This window comes from Passer domesticus, chromosome 1 (genome assembly GCF_036417665.1).
Source record: "Passer domesticus isolate bPasDom1 chromosome 1, bPasDom1.hap1, whole genome shotgun sequence".
Lineage (NCBI taxonomy): Eukaryota > Metazoa > Chordata > Aves > Passeriformes > Passeridae > Passer > Passer domesticus.
The window spans coordinates 39,231,048-39,247,030 of NC_087474.1; the positions used below are offsets into that span (position 1 = coordinate 39,231,048).

Genomic DNA, 15,983 nt, shown 5'->3' on the forward strand with positions numbered 1-15,983 from the left:
TGCTTTTCAATTGCATTCTCTGTTTCTTGGTGCTTATTATAAAATTGGAAAGCAAAGGTCCAACAATCTGCTGTAGATAAGTGTGGGTTATTTGGGACAGACAGAAGGGCTTCTCTGCTGTTACTTGAGGTTTCTGGTTATGCTTCTTAGAAACATCCACAATTCTCAGTCTGAATGGTAGCAAATTTTGAACTGCAGAACACATGTAGTGAGTCTGGTGAGAGGGGTTCCCCCAGCACAAGCCTCTGCATCACATGGGGATGGGAATATATCTTCATGGCTCGTGGCTTCTGTGAACATGCTCGTCATTCCCTGATGGTAGTTTCTTAAGATCCTCTTTTTTTCCCCACAAATTCTGTCTTTTATGATTGTTGGCTTTGAAAAGAAGAGAAACCCTGCTAATATTTCTGTAATAAAAAGATTGGCAGCTGAGCAATGACTTCTGATTTGAATTAACTGATGTTGGATGATCCCTATGTGCCTTACATCAGTTTTCAGAACTGCTGTGGTATTGTGGTTTTAAAAAAACTCCTATATACTTTTAAAAATAATTTTTGCAACAGAACGTTTAAATAGGCCATTGATTTGCTATTTTGATTTTAAATGCTTGTTGTAAGCAGTTGACCAAACCTAGATCCTTGTGATATCAATGTATGTAGGACATGAAAACTTTGGAGACTCTTGTTCCTAAGTAGGTAGGTGGCATTTACAGAGCGAGTAACTGGATGTTCTGAAAAACAAACCCAACCAACTCTCAAACATTTTCAATCTGTGTAGAGTGCCTTTGCTCCCTACTGCTCTGGCCTGTTTCTGTATCCAGCTGAGAGATACTTTGAGGCCAATTAATTTTTGCAGCAGGATTTTGAAAACCTGCTAATGAAAAAAGCACGCATGGTATGAAACAAATAACTACAATTGCAATAGCTGGGAGTTTAGCAGGACTTGAGTGGGCCAGGGCAGAGAGATTTTGAAGGAATCCAGGCTAGCATATACCTTCCTGGTTTCAGGAGATTTTTCTTCTCTTTCATCCTCTTGTTTTGGATGCTTGTCCATTTAGACCCTTCCATGTAAGGCATCCTAAGGGTTCCTAAGGGTTTTGAGGGACATGTGAGAACTTTATGCTTCAAGGTATAAGCCAAGCTTACAGTTGATAAGGATTAGGAAGAAAGTTCATTTGAGAAGATATTTTTCCATAATGTAGACCTTCTGACACATTTTTTTAAAGTAGCTGTTACTGCCTTCTGAGAAAGATGGCATACAGGACAAATTGGCCCTTTGATCCAGTATGTTATTTTCTCATCTCTAAATGTCCCTTAAAGCAAAGTCTTCAGATTTATTTCTAAGATATTGGTAAGATGCTTTCTTTATCCCAAGGCATTATGTTTAGACAAACAGTTTCTAGGTTTTTTTGGGAAACATTCTTCCTCTGCAGATCACAGCTGTGCTGTTTGCCTTCCTGGTGCTTTGTGTTTGCCTTTCTCTGCTGCTCACCTCAGTCACGAGATGAAGGATGTTTCTGCATTTCATTCTGGAGTGCCAGATATGCTGTGGTCTGCTGGGGGATCCTCTGCACTCTGTACTTTAAGATAAAGCTGCTTCTCTGTGCTGAGAGTGCCCTGGAAAAGATTGGCCAGGAGGATGACTATCCTTTCCTTAAAATTCCTGAATTCCTGGGATTCTCTGCTCCCCAGTCCTGTATTGTATGCTAGTATGTATTGATCATCTCTCCTAGGACGGATGCCTGCAGCTAAAAAAGCTGAGATGGAGCAGATGGGGGGCTGGTGATGAGCAGGAAAATGGAAAGTATATGATTTTTATGTTATAGCAAATTAATATTTGCAGAGACAAAGTATTTGATCTGATAACAGAGGTTCACTTGAAAGAAGCAAGGTTATTTTATGTCAATTTTCTCTTTGCCCTATATAAGATGCATTTAATTATTTCATGCTATCTCCTTCTATTCAAATTAATCTGCCTTATATATATTGTTGCTCAAATTACAATAATTCTTTAATCAGCTGTGTTATGCATACCATAGAAGGCTAGAATAGGAAATCTACTCCTAGCGTACTGACGATGCATGTATTTTATTTGTTGTTGTAATTTAAAAGTAAAATCAGAAATATTGATTTCTACTTGACTGGAGAGATGATTTAGTTTGAATATCAGACTGATCTTAATCAGGTGAGAATTAATTGAGTTGGAGGTATTAGATATTCAGTGATGTTAACTGAACCATGAGCAATCTACAGAGAAGCTTTCATTTGTACTGTGTTGGAAATATCAAATAGCTCATACTCTACAATGTAAAACAATCTCTTCATGTTCATGCTACTACTTCCTCTGGCTCATTAAATGCACCAGTAATCTGTTCTGTGCATACTGAGTCATCTTCAAAGTAACAAGCTAATGAATCATAATTTAATACAAAATTAATACAAAAGCATTATAACTACCCTTAAAAATGTTGCTGGTAATGTTTTCGATCATTTAATGGATTTTTGTACACCTTTTGCAATTGTAGGTTTTAAAATTTTGCCCTTGTTTAGATTTTAAAGGGAGCTGTTTCCTCCTCCTGCTATCATCCCCAAATCCCCATTGTTATTTGGGCATCTTTTCTCAGTGGTACAGCCAAAGGAATGACCCAAACACTGGACAAAACTTTTTTTTTCTTTTTGTTTTTCTTTTTTTTTTATTCTATGTAGAGGGAAAAAAGCGACCCCAGAATCAGTCTGGTCTGGATCATGATGGAAGCTGGGTTTTTTTTTATTTTTTTATTTTAAGAGTGTGATAGCAGTATCATAAGTGTTGAGAAAATATAAATGGTGAGATAACACCTCTGTAGGACTTTCTCTTAAGTAGTAAAATTGTAAAGTCTTTAAATAAACGAGAGCCAGACCCGAGAGGATCAATTTATCTTGATAATGGGAAATATTTCATTTATTTTGTGTACAAGCACATCTGCAAAATAGATGCAGAATTATAACTGATAAAACTACAGTTCCAACATTGTATGAAATGTACAACACTTCACAATATGAGACAATATGAAAGTGCCAAGTACTTTTATAATCTGAATCTGCAAAAAAGGAACTTTCAGAAATAGCCTTCATGCTACAAACAGTTCATACTGTTGAAAATAATGAGGATGATTCCTTCGTGTTATATCAACACAGTTTCCATGCAGCTACTTGTCTGTGGATAAGTCCCACTTTTTATTCTTCTCTTACTTTGCACATGGGAAGATTTCGATGTATGCAGGAAGAAATAATTAACTATCTAATATTTTAAAATATTTTAAGTAAAGAGAAAAAATCCGTTAGAAATCTGCTACAAATATAATCTGATGCTTGTTGTTCCTCTTTATTAAATTGCGAAAAACCTCCTCCGACCTTCAGTTTGTTTTTAAGCTTGTGGCAGGACATAACATGGTTTTTTTCATGAAGTCTTTCCTTTACATACACATAACTGAAACTTCAGCAGTCCAACACACCTACTCCACCATTTCATTTTGAATACAGCACAGTGAAGAAACCAGCTGAATTCTGTTTGAGTGTGGGATGGTATTGTAGGGTACCTAAGGAACACTTACATCATAAATATGATGCCTTGTTTTTGTTGTCCACTGTTTGTAGTCCTGCAGACGCTGAGATTAACAGTGTTAAATTTAACCTTGTCTGGTTTAATGGTGTGCAAAAAAATCATCATCTTTATTCTGCAGAGCTGTGCCTATGTCTTATGCCAGATGTTGGTTTGTCCCTTTGACTCAAAATCCTACAAGTTTTATATTTTTGTCATAGGGAGCAAATATTTCTGGAACCTATGAATATGTTCTAAAGTTAAAATGGGCAGGACCCTGGCTTTTTATCTCCTTTTTTTTCTTAATTAGGACTTGTATGTCCCAGGACATCTGTTGGTGGACACCCACCAACTTTGTTGTAAATTTCTGGTAATGTATCTGACCTTTTCAAATTAATACTTAGTGTGTGTTGCATATGCCTGTCTGACTGCTTGAATAGACAGGGAAATAACTTGTCCAGTCTTTACTCTGGGATAAGTGAACTGTTAGCCAGTTTCACTTCAGTTTCCATCTGCTTCTCATATTATCTTGTGGTAAAGTCATAAAACAGAGTTGGGGAAAAGCAATTAGAAATATTAAAGAAAAACATTCTTCTTAGATGCTGGTTTTTCCAGCAAAGATTAGTGTGGACTGTAAAAATCTTTGTAAACAAAGTGTTCTTTACTGTGCCAACCTAGCTAATTATCAAAGAAACCTTAATAAAAAGAGTGCTCTGTAAAGAAGTTTTTAATCAACCATCAAATATACTAAGTCGGGGACTCAAAACTAATTCTTCATGCCTCCAACATAATTTGTATGATTCTGTATCTGAAGGGAATTACAGAAAGACTTGGAATGGGATTTTTATTAAAAAAACGCATGTCTGTCCAGTTTATAGATAAATTAAGAAGGCTTAAAAAAGCCACTTTTTTGCTGTTCTGTAACTTTACATATGTCAGGACCTAATTTCTCCTAGTTCTTTGTGTCGTGCTTTTTCAGGTGGGTAAGCTGGGATAGGAAGACCCAGTGAAATGCAGCTCTTGGATCCAGGGCAGTGCCACAGGCTCTGGAGGTGCCAGGGACCAAACTCAGCAGCTTCTCTGAGCTGCTCAGGGCCAGAGATGCTCCCTGCTGAAGAGTCAGTCCTTGGAAGGACTCACTCATCTCTGGCCTCCGCCAAAAACCCCTCCTGTCTCTCCCTGAAAATGTGGTCTTCCCATCATAGGCAGATCCCCTGCACATGCCAGCATGCCCTAGTGAGCAGGTGAGAACTGGCAAAACTGAATTGCTCTGTATTCAGACATGGCTGTTCAGCTTTTGTTCAGTTGACTGCAGACCTCTGTCTTGGCAAAGATACATTCTGGCCTTACAGACTTGGTTGATTTAGAAAAGGTACTAAATTGCAGGCTTGCTTCAGCAGTTAAAATCTCTCTATGTGGCTGTAATGGCCAGAATGTAATGAGACTTCAAATTCTCTGAACTGCGACCAACACTTATTTTGCATTTGCCTTGCAACAGAAATACAAAGCTTTCTTCATGAGAGAAAAAGAAGATATCCAGCCTTAAATAAGTGTTGAGCTGTTCAGTGAAGTCTGTCTGAGCCGTACACTTGAGAAGAGATCTTTGCTCCATGTGCATCTCCTTAGACAGAGCCTGTGGCACAGAGAGGAGCCTGTAGGGTAACCTATGTCAGATATGATGTCATGAACCATGACTGCTGCAGGTGAAAGAGGGGTCTGTGGCCAGTTTCCGTGGTAACTGGTAGGCACCTGCAGCTTGCTGACGCAGTAGTGGATCTGTCCTTGTCTGTGCACAGAGCATTCAGTGATGGACATATGTAGCTGTCCTAGAAAAGCCTTGGCAAAGGGTTGATTTGATGGAGGCCAAGCCTTTTCCCCTTTCTTACCAGGCATTTTCATTTCCGTGGTGTTGAGCTCTGTTTCTCAGTTTATTTGGCTTGTATTTGGAAATATTGGAGATAAATTTTATTGTTGAAAATATGACTTTCTTTTGTTTGCAATTAATTTGCAGACTGGCCCGAATTTACTTCTTGTTTTGCTCCTGCTTGAAGTTTTGTTTTGGTACCTTGCTGCTTGCAGAAAGAAAGAAAACGTATCAGCCCATGAACTTCTAAAGCCATGGAAAGCTGCTATCTCCTGAACTCATAAAGATAGTACCATACACAACATTATGAAAATATCAGTTCTGTTCTTTCTATAATGTGCAGTGTATCAGGAAGAAGGTTTGTTTGGATTCTTTAGTATTCTGATTACCTCTCATAGCTGCTAAAGTGTTAAATTACAATAGTTTTGTAATCCGATCCTGTGTATCTGCTCCTTTTGTGGTGTCTTGCTATGCATCCTGAAAATTTGGTCAACAATGCAGATATTGCCTGAGTGAGGAAAGACTAAGGCTTGTCAGACATGGAGATTAATTCTTGGTTTGAGATATCTGCAACTATTGAGCACTATTTCCGACATTATTCTCCAATGAGTAGTTTAAACACTGTTTGTGCTGCTGAGCCTTGACACATTTCATTTCATGGAAGAGCCATAGGATCATGGAATAAGCTGAGTTGGAAGGGACCCATCAGGATCATCAAGTCCAACTCCTGGCCCTATTGGGAACACCCCTATCACACCATGTGCCTGAGACCATTGTTGCAAGGCTTCCTGAACTCAGGCAGGTTTGGTGCTGTGACCATTTCCCTGGGGAGCCTGTTCCAGTGCCCAGCCACCCTCTGGGTGGATATCTTTTCCTGGTAGCAAACCTAAACTAGCCGTGACCCAGCTTCATGCCATTTCCTTGAGGAGAGTGAAAAGATTGGTACTTGCCCCTCTGTGAGCAAGGCAAAGCACAATTTAAAAAAAAAAAAATTCTCCACATCCTGGAGGGTTTCTGGTTTCTATAACTAAATCTGTCTTGCACTCCTTACATGACTGCCAAACAGAAGAGATGGATAATCCAAGTTTTGTGTGCTCATATAAGGAAGCCTAATATGCTTTAACCTTCTTTCTTCCTCTCTGTTGTTAAGCATCAGTAATGTTAAAGCTAAACAGCTGGAAGCAGTTTTATCACTTTGCAACAGTGCCTGGCCATGTACCACAGACAGGGCCTTCTGAAGCCAGGGAATGCTGGCAATTGCAGTTCAGGCTTTTTTTCTTCACTGGGACATCACGCCTTTAACCAATCAAGACTGGTGAGTTAACAAGTGAGAGGGACCTCCTGTTGTCTTCAGTGGTTTTTTACTTCACAGCTTCCAGAAGAAATGATTACTACTACAAAAAAAAAAACCCAACCCAAAACCTCAGCACAGCACTTAAAGAAGTGCCTGTAGAGAGTATAAATCATGTTAGACAGACCAAAAGCTTTCAAAAGCTTTGGATGTTTTTCCCACAAAAAACAAAGGTCATTTTTAGAAATGTACTAATAGGTATGATTTTTCTGAGATGCTGGTGTAGGAATAGTCAATACAAATAGACCAGAAAAGAATGGAAGAAATGTCAGATTCACCCTTGAAAACCAAGAAATATTCTGATAACCTAATAACACATTTGCCTTGTTGTGAGCTTAAACAGCTTAGTAAACTTGAGCTGTCCTGGTGTTTCCTCAAAGCTGTGCTTATGCATTTGGATGACTTTAAGTCTAAAACACATAGATCTTAGAAACTGGGTGTGGTTGTTAATAGATACCTTTGAGCACAGGTTACAGTATCTTCCCAGGTGGTAATTAACTGGTTAACTTAAACCCATTTTCTGCACACTTTCATCTGGTTTTCATGTAGGGTGTGGTGGAGTTGCCAGTGTGTAGTGCTGGGTGCTGTGCTGGAGACGGTTTTTAAATGTTCGTAATAAATAATATGTTTGAAGTAGGTAAGAAGTCAGTTCTTTGCAAAGTTTCACAGTATAAGGACACTGAAATCTGTCATTGCCACTTTCAGCAAACACTTCCTTGTCTTGTAAATTATTTTAGTGAAAGCCTAATTAATAATAGCTGTGGACAAGCAGATTAATCTCACCTAGGGATTGCCTGCAGCTGTTGGATCACTTCCTCAAAATCTTGCCAGTAGTGTCCAGGATCCTAGAAGGTAGGTTTTGTTCCACTTAGGTCCACAATTGCTTAATGCCCATTTCAGCATCTGCCATGAGCAAAGGACAGGAGTGCTGCCTTTATAGGCACAAATCTCTTCTTTCTTGTTTATTTAAGTCTTGATGTACCTATACACTGAGCATAGGTAATGTGATTTGACTGTTGTGTGATGTAGTACCATTAAGTTTTGATGTTACTAGATCAGCTGCACATTTTGCTAAGTATGTGCAAGAAAATAATTTTTGTATGCCCTGTATTTGCTGGATATTAAATCATTACCAGGAAGACATTAGAGGAGGATAAATGGATGGAATTCTGGAAGGGGATGTGGTAGGGGTGAACGTTGTTCTTGATCTGGCTCCTGGTTGATTGTGGACACACGGCTTTCTTTTTCTCTCGGTCTCTTTTCCATCTGCTAAATGTCGCTGATTTCCTCTTAGAACAGTTTGAAATCTCCTGACAGAAACAACAGCCAATTCTTATTTAGGGTTATTATTCAGTGAAACATCTGTACAGGGTGCTGGTATCAGTGAGGCATAATTTTAGTTACTCCTAGATAAACCCCATGTCCTTAGCCACGACTTTGCTGTTCCGTTTTAGTATCTCACTGACTTGTTTTTAAGTCTTAAGATCCCTAAAACAGGTACTTTCACTTCATTGAGCAACTTCATTGTTCTTAAATGCCAGAGATGTAGGTGGTAGCCCTGAGTAGAGCATGTGAAAAGCAGGCACAAGGATCGTGGATTTGCTGCAAGAATAACTTCAGAAATGGTATGAGCAAGAGCAATGTGTGTGTGAATGTGCTACATGATAAGGGGAGAATCCCAGTTAAAGTGTTGTTGCTAAACAAGTGACAAAGACCTTGCAAACAGTATGAGAATCTGGGCCAACTATGGTTATATTAATAATAAATCAGATCTGGTCTGCTACTTCCTACACATAGGGTTTTTTCACCTATTGTTATTTTTCTAACTTCAGTTTAGTTTGTGTGGTTTTTTTTTTCCCCAGCATTTACTAAATGCTGTCAAGAAACTGGTGTTCTGATGGTGGTGAAGTGTCGGCAGGAGAACACAGCCCTGAAGGACTGTCTGGTTGGCTAGTAAGTGCCTCGTGAGTTTTTGCTGGGTTTTTGTGCTTGGCCTGTAGTAATCTAGACATGTTAACTATTCTGAAAAGGGCTGTGCAGGGTTACAGACTTGGATGTATTTTCTGAAAATGGTATCTTTGCTTTATTAAAACCTTGCTGGTCAGGGCCCTAACTGACAAGATTTTATTTACCATATGAATATATGGCTGCAGAGACTCTCTTCTTGATTCACCTGGGGACAGATTTCAGCCCAAAGAACCTGCAGCCCATTATTTCCTCTGGTACATCACAGATGTGGGGATAGGGGTGCACAGTGAAGCTTCTTCGTAATGTTAGTGAGACAGGATAAGTTATTTTTAATTTTGCTTCTATTTTTTAAGATTTAGTCTGTCTTGAAAGTGTCCTGCTGTTATGAACAGCAGTAGCAGGAGCATTGTTATATATGAGAGGTCAACTCAATGCCATGGTGGATTGAAACATCTTTTTTGGAAGTCCTAATCTACCCCCACTGCCATTAGGCTGAAGTGTTCAATTCTTGAATTTCCCAGGATGAGGCCTGCGAAGTTTTTGAGTTTGACTGGGGGAAAAAGGAGGCTGATTTTTGGTGTGTCCTGCTTTCTTAAACCAGCAATTTACATTAAAAATAAATGCCTTTGAACTAGTGACAGTTACTCTCAAGTATTTAGGAACTGATGAAAAAAACATGTGCAGCCAGGGAAGAATTTAGGCCTAACTGCAGTCAGAACTTGCTGGAGTTACTCAGTTTTATTTATCTGTCCCTTCACCTTTTGAAAAAAAAAATTAAACAAAATGCTTCTGACAAAAAAAAAGTTTATAGTGTTGAATAGTTATACTTCAAAAAATTATGAGAGAGAGGAATTTAATGTAATGATCAAGGACCATTAAATCTACTGTTAAAGACATACACTTGAACCTATTCCCAGTAGTTACTTGGATGCATTAAAAAAAATAAGTCATCTCCAGCAGCTTCCCATACTGAGGAGGGTCACTGCAAATGAATTCTTCAGTTTAACTTAAATACCAAATGTGTTTCCCTTTTTCTGCCTTTCCTCTTGGTGGCTTCACTAGAGAGGCTTGAAAAGGAAAGTTATTTAAGGCAGACAAGTTTTCTTTGGGTCTGGAAGGAAGATCCAGTTATGAGTGGTACTTGTGCAATATCTGTTCAATATTCCAAGATGAAAACAATATGTATTTTTCTGTCTTGTAGCTATTCTGATCCATCATTCTATGAAGAATGCAAAGCAGAATATTTGAAGCAAAGAGAAGAATACAGAGCAACTGGAATTAAGAAAAAAAGACAGAAGTTTACTCCAAATGTGTGATTAAAACTTAAAATGAACTTTTTTTATATGCAATTTGGATTTCACTTGATTTAAACAGACTTAAATTGTCTGTACCACTCTGTGTGGAGTTAACTGAAATACACAAAATGAGATGAATAGAGAATAAAATAATGTCTGAAATTAAGAGTCAACTTTAAAACTTTTCATAATTAAAGATCTAGAGCATGCTGTCAGTTCGCAGGAGAGGTTGCAAAGGTGTGTTCCTCTGTCTGGACCTCAGATTTTGTTACCAGTGTACAATTTGGAGTTTACAATTCCAGCATGTCCATTTGGAGTTCAAAGCCTATATCTAGCTACATGAGCCAGGCTACATAAAAACTTAGGGGTGAATAATTTAAGTTGTACTAACTGATCACAGATTGGGTACACACTGAAGTTGGTCTGTTAGTTGCCACCTGAAGCTGACTGTGTATGGAGATGCCCTTACTAGAAGAGAAGGGTGGCAAATGCAGAAGAGCTACTCAGACCAATGTGAATTACCCTTTTCATCAAAATGTTGTCAGATGAGAGCCTGGCACGAGTTGTGTCTGCACTGTAACTCATTTTTAAGTCTACACTGTGACTCACTTTCCAGCCTACACTGTCAGAAGGGATGGATGCCTTGCATGGTCAGTCTGACCATTTCAACTCTAGGGGAGAAAGTAATCTCATCCAGACCTTCCCTAAGAACAGGGAGTAAGCTGCCATGCTTCAGGAGTGAGTGAGTGACCACACTTGCAAAATTGTTCCAGGCAGAGGTGAGTAAACAACTAAACCAGGCACAGAAGATGCAGATCACCTTGCAGGAACTAAGCAGGTCCCTAATTTAAAAAGAGCACACAAACAATCTTTTGTGTACTGATACTTGAAGCTGCTTAATTGTGGTTAATTAAATTATTAAGAAATTAATTGTAATTGCTTAAATGGCTTCACTTAGTTTCTAAAACTTGATATTAGTATCTCTATCTTGAAGTATTGTCTAAACATTCTGAACTAAAACTAAATTCTTTAAAAGCACGGAAAGGCTGCACTTAAACTTGGTAAGTTTAATGCCCTGCTTGAAGAAGAAAAAAAAGTCATTTTCTGTGTGAGGAGTAGGATTTGATACTGTTCCATTAGAAGAAGCAACATTTTACTTGTTCCTTTTAATACTGTTTCACCACAAACAGTATTCTGCTATCCAACTCTGACACGTGTATGAAGGACTTCACGCTGCAGGTTAGCCATTGCCCTTTATTCTGTGCCTGCTACTGGAATAATCATTTATAATGTGCCTGCAGTAAATTGGGTGGAGGACTGGACTTGTGAGTGGCAAACTGAAAAGATGTGTATAATTCTGCCTTGTTAGGCAAACTTAAATGGCACGCAGCTTTAAAAGTAGCCACCTTGAAACAGCTTATGTGGAACAGTGTCCTACACCTGTTCTTGGCTTCTTATCTCAAGCATTTTGGAAAACAAAATATTCCTAATTAGTTGTTTTGCTGTATGTATTTTTAAAATATATGGTGACACATGTTTTTAATGACAATTACTGTTCTTTTGTTCCACTATGAAAATCTGCTATATTTTCAAGCTCTGGAAAGCCAGCCTGGGTGTTGGGAAGTGCTGGCAAAAGCCTTTCCCCAGAGGATTGGGGTGGGAGTGAGCAGTCTCTTAGGGGCAGCAGTGGCTGCTGCCAGTGGTGCGTGCCTGCACTGAGGGCTCACCTGGGTCATGCTCAGCTGTGACTCTGGTCTAAATCAGGCAAAAGCACCAGCAACAGAGGTCTCCTTTTCTGGCTCAGCAGAAATTGTGTGCAGCGGGTGAAGGGGAGCCCCAGTTCAGTGACCAGAAAAGCAGAGGAGGAATGGAACAAAGCTGAGGTGAACCTGCAGGTATCGTTCCCCACCCTTCAATACAGGCCACATGTGAACAGCAGCCACAGCTCACACCTGCACTGATGTCACAGCTGAAATTCCATGTACTGAATGGTACTGTCAGCAATTTATTTCTCTTTTCCTACATCTGGATGACTGGAGCTCCTCTGTTTACTCTGTTATGCACTCAAAGCAGGGATTGCTCCTTGCATCATGCATCAGCTTCCTCTATAACATACCTCTGGCCTTAATGTGATGTTCCCTAGTTTTGAAATCTTGGTTTCACACTTTCCATTTTCTTAGTACCTTGTGCATATCCTGTACTTGAATTGCATTTACATCTTTTATTTAAAGTTTAAATGAAAGAATGAGTACCATGACATGACAAACTCATACCACTGAATTACTTTCGGTTTTGGTTTTGTCTCAGCCATAAACTTCCTACTCAGGTTTACTGGAGGCAGCCCTGGATTCTAATCAGTGTAATAAAACACAGCACAGGGGCCTCTCTGTCCTCTTCAGAGCACTTGGCAGGCATCCAAGACACCCCTGTTTTTCACTGGAGGCTGCACTCTCTGGCTGTATCAAAGGTCTCTTCAAAATATTGAGGGGAGCCCCCTACAAATGGAAGATATGAGAGGAAAGAGAGAGAAGGTGTCATGTACAAATTTAAAAGTTTGCCTTCAGAGTAAAACCCAAACTTGGAGGGAAAATGAGGGGCAGTTTGTAATGCACAGGGTTTTTAAAAGGCAGTGCAACAGCCACTGCAGTCTGAGACATCACCCAGAAATTAACCTGCAAGCCAGAAATCCATTCTGCTTCACATTTAGTACAGCCACGCTCCTCCTCAGGTAATTCTTGCAAGTAATTCCTCCAGCCTGTTTGCTCTGTTGATCAAAAAGTGGTCAAATACACTTGCAATGTAAGTGTTCCACCTAGTTAAAAATTGGGTCAGTAACAGTAAGCACCTGGGTATTTCTTCCATGCTTCTTCCTAGATCAGCCATACTCAAACATGATCATCTTACCACTTTAATTATTGTATCTTAATGTTTGACTTGCTCTCTTCCATCTTAAAATACAATTAAATTCATTTTGCTGGACAGGTACCACACAGGGTGGCTTTTTTTAATAGTCCAACTGCAACTCAGTTAAAATTAGTTGTACCTTTACTGCTGGTCATAAAAAAATAAAATGCTTTCATCAACTGCCTTATGTTCATACAATTGCAAGTAGTAACACCAGTCTCCCTAAAGAAAGGGTCAAAAGCCTGGAAAAAAACCCCAAAAAATAATAAAACTGAAAAAAAAAATCAAAACTCCCACATGCCCTTTTTTACACTCAATCTACACAGAGAATGAGGGAAATACCTTACACCTCTGTCACCACTGTCCTTCGCAGGGCCTGGCTGGAGATCAGAAGACAACAAAGGTGTCAGTCAGGTAGCAGAGCTCTTCACTCTTCCTTTACCAGCCCACAGCATCATTAAAGCACAGGAGTGGCAAATTCTGCTGCAAGTTGGTTTTGGAAGAAAATTCAATCTGCTTTATCCCACAAGTATAGTTCATGTAATACTTACAGAGGCCTGTGTTTCATTACTTGGAATGGGTGTTGTTTTACTGTAACTCCACCATATGTCTTGTGCTGCTCTTGTCTTTTACCAGCTGTAAAAATTGGACAATGCATCACAGCTAATTTGGGGGCCTGCTTTCTTCAATAATGGCTGGTTCACATGTAAGGAAAACTGATCAGCTGGACACCACTAAACTGGCAGGGAAACTTAAAACTATCAGATTTTTAAAATACTTAAAATTGACCAAACAGTGCAAGTTTACATGTAAGTTATTAGAAGGTTCATCCAACTCACCAAATATACAATCATCAGGTTGCCATTTGATCATTTAAATGTGCAAAGCAACAACCTCTTCCTGTCCCAAAAACTTTCATTTCTGTTAAATGGAGACAGTGCTTTCTTCAATTAAAATTTGTCAAATTAGTGGAGGTTTTAAAATGTTCAAATTTTGCATTCAAGTTAAAATTTTCTTGGGGTCATTTAACATAATTATTTGAGAACTTTGGTCCTTACTATACACAATTTTACAGTTTTATGTAACACATGCATACTAACACCAGAACCCCGTTATTACAGCTACTTCTCCATGTAATTTTCTGTCACTGATGAAAAGATTTCACTTCTGAAAATGGAAAAAGCACCGTAAGCCACTAGTGGCATGGATTTAAATGACTTTTCCATCTTCAGTCAAAATCTGATAGTAAGCTTCAGACCCAACAGATGCCTCACAAGCCAGCAAGCTCCCAGGTGACTCCAAATCTGGGGACTTCCTTTTCAAATGTTACAGCTTGGACATGGCAGTGAGTGATTGGATTGGAAATGCTGCCTGCAGCAAACTCTCTGGCATCAGTCCCTTTTCTCCCCAGTTAGCAGCAGCACTTCTGAAGTCCCTCTCATCACACATTGCTGCTCCCTTCTCCACCCTGGGAAGGAGCACAGAATATAAACCAAGGGTCAAATGCAAAACCTGGAAATTCTCAGGCTCTGCACAGAAAATCTTAATTTTAATTTCATACAGGACAGGGCAGGCTGACTGGGGACCTTTTTACACAAGTAGTCAAAGGTAACAATCCTTCAGATTTCAACATCCAGGAGGATACTTCTCCCAAAAGATGCTGAAGCAGGCTATAGCAGATGGCTGATTTTTTTCCTTGAGTCAAAGTGATGAACCTCAAATCTAATTGTTTGTATTTGGAATAACATTCATACACAATAAAGGAATTAAAACTTCAGCAAAAAATTTTGTGCCAAATACGGAAAGGAGATTTGTTACTGAAACCAATTTCAAACAAAAATAAATTTATTTAATATCTTACAGAGTAGAATTCCTTCATTGCACAAATCATATTAATGCCTGTTGAATATTACATTCCTTAATAAAAAACCTCTGTAATATTGAGGTGGGGGACCCCAAAAGTAAACTACATTAGAACTAGGTACCATATAGCTTATGCAGCCACATGAGAAATGCTTGCTTTGTTATTACATAGGTAGTTGGTTCTATCAGCTAAAGCCTAGTGACTTGGATTTGTTTTATGCATATTGGATTTTGTTCTATTACTTTCCAAGAGATTGTACTCCCCTGAGTCAGCTGTGTTCATTGGTCAGAATAAATTCCAGCATCTGACACCATTTCCATTAATCACAGACAAGCCAGTAGACGTGAGCAAGATAATAGAAAGATAAAAACAATATCTGGTGAATGGGAAACACTGTTTATGTATGCTGTTTGTACTACAGGAGAAGGTATCTGGAAGGCATTGTTTTTGCCTTTGATAGACAAAGTGAAAGATGGGCTCTGCCTGAAGTACTTACTGTGCAGGGGAGAGTGTCTGGAACCACACAGGTCACGTTGCAGCCTCGTAACACTTCTACAGCCCATCATTACCATGGCTGTGCTACAGCCAGAGCTTCCCCATGTATCTGCAAGCCATCTTAAGATAATTAGCTACTAAACAGCTGTAAAATTAATTTTTATTACTTTGATGGTAAGCTGGATCTGTGAAACTGAATACTTCACCCACCCACACATTTGTAAATAGCATATTCAGTATTCAATATCTTCCTGCCCATTAAAAGTTAGGTATCATGGATGTAAAATACAATGCATTTTTCTTCAACTTTTCGAGCAGTCAAGACATTTCACTTAACCCTGTTGTATTAAGCCAGATATGAAGCAGAGAAGTTTACAAAAAAAAAAAAGCATAAATTATATTTGCTTAGAAACAGTTCATGGCCTTAAGAGGAAAAAAATAATGAAAAAGTAGTGCCTAGACAGCCATAATCTATAAAGCAGGTAGTTGGAATTCCAGTAGCTCAGGTTCTCAGTGGCATACTAAAGACACCACAAAAATACTTATTTTTGTATATCAACAATGCAACAACACCAAGTCTAATTAAATTAAGGCTTTGTTTCTTTAACAAAAGAAAAATTAGTAGCCTTCACCACCACAGGAATGAAGAGTCAGAGTCGTGGT

The 15,983-nt window shown here is 38.9% G+C and overlaps 1 protein-coding gene and 1 long non-coding RNA gene across 3 annotated transcripts in view; both read left to right on the forward strand.

The window, feature by feature from the left end:
* Positions 1-15,715, forward strand: part of CMC1 (C-X9-C motif containing 1) — a 47,879-nt gene extending 32,164 nt beyond the window's left edge. For both annotated transcript variants that reach the window (XM_064415096.1, XM_064415105.1), the window contains exons 3-4: positions 8,657-8,747; positions 9,964-15,715. In XM_064415096.1, coding sequence (XP_064271166.1) covers positions 8,657-8,747; positions 9,964-10,078 — 206 coding nt within the window. In that variant the 3' untranslated portion in view covers positions 10,079-15,715. The remainder of the gene's footprint in view (positions 1-8,656; positions 8,748-9,963) is intronic.
* On the forward strand, positions 199-8,347 carry LOC135297497 (uncharacterized). The gene is made up of 2 exons (XR_010359479.1): positions 199-7,646; positions 8,272-8,347. It is a non-coding gene; the product is annotated as an uncharacterized LOC135297497 (long non-coding RNA).
* Positions 15,716-15,983: the final 268 nt, after the last annotated feature.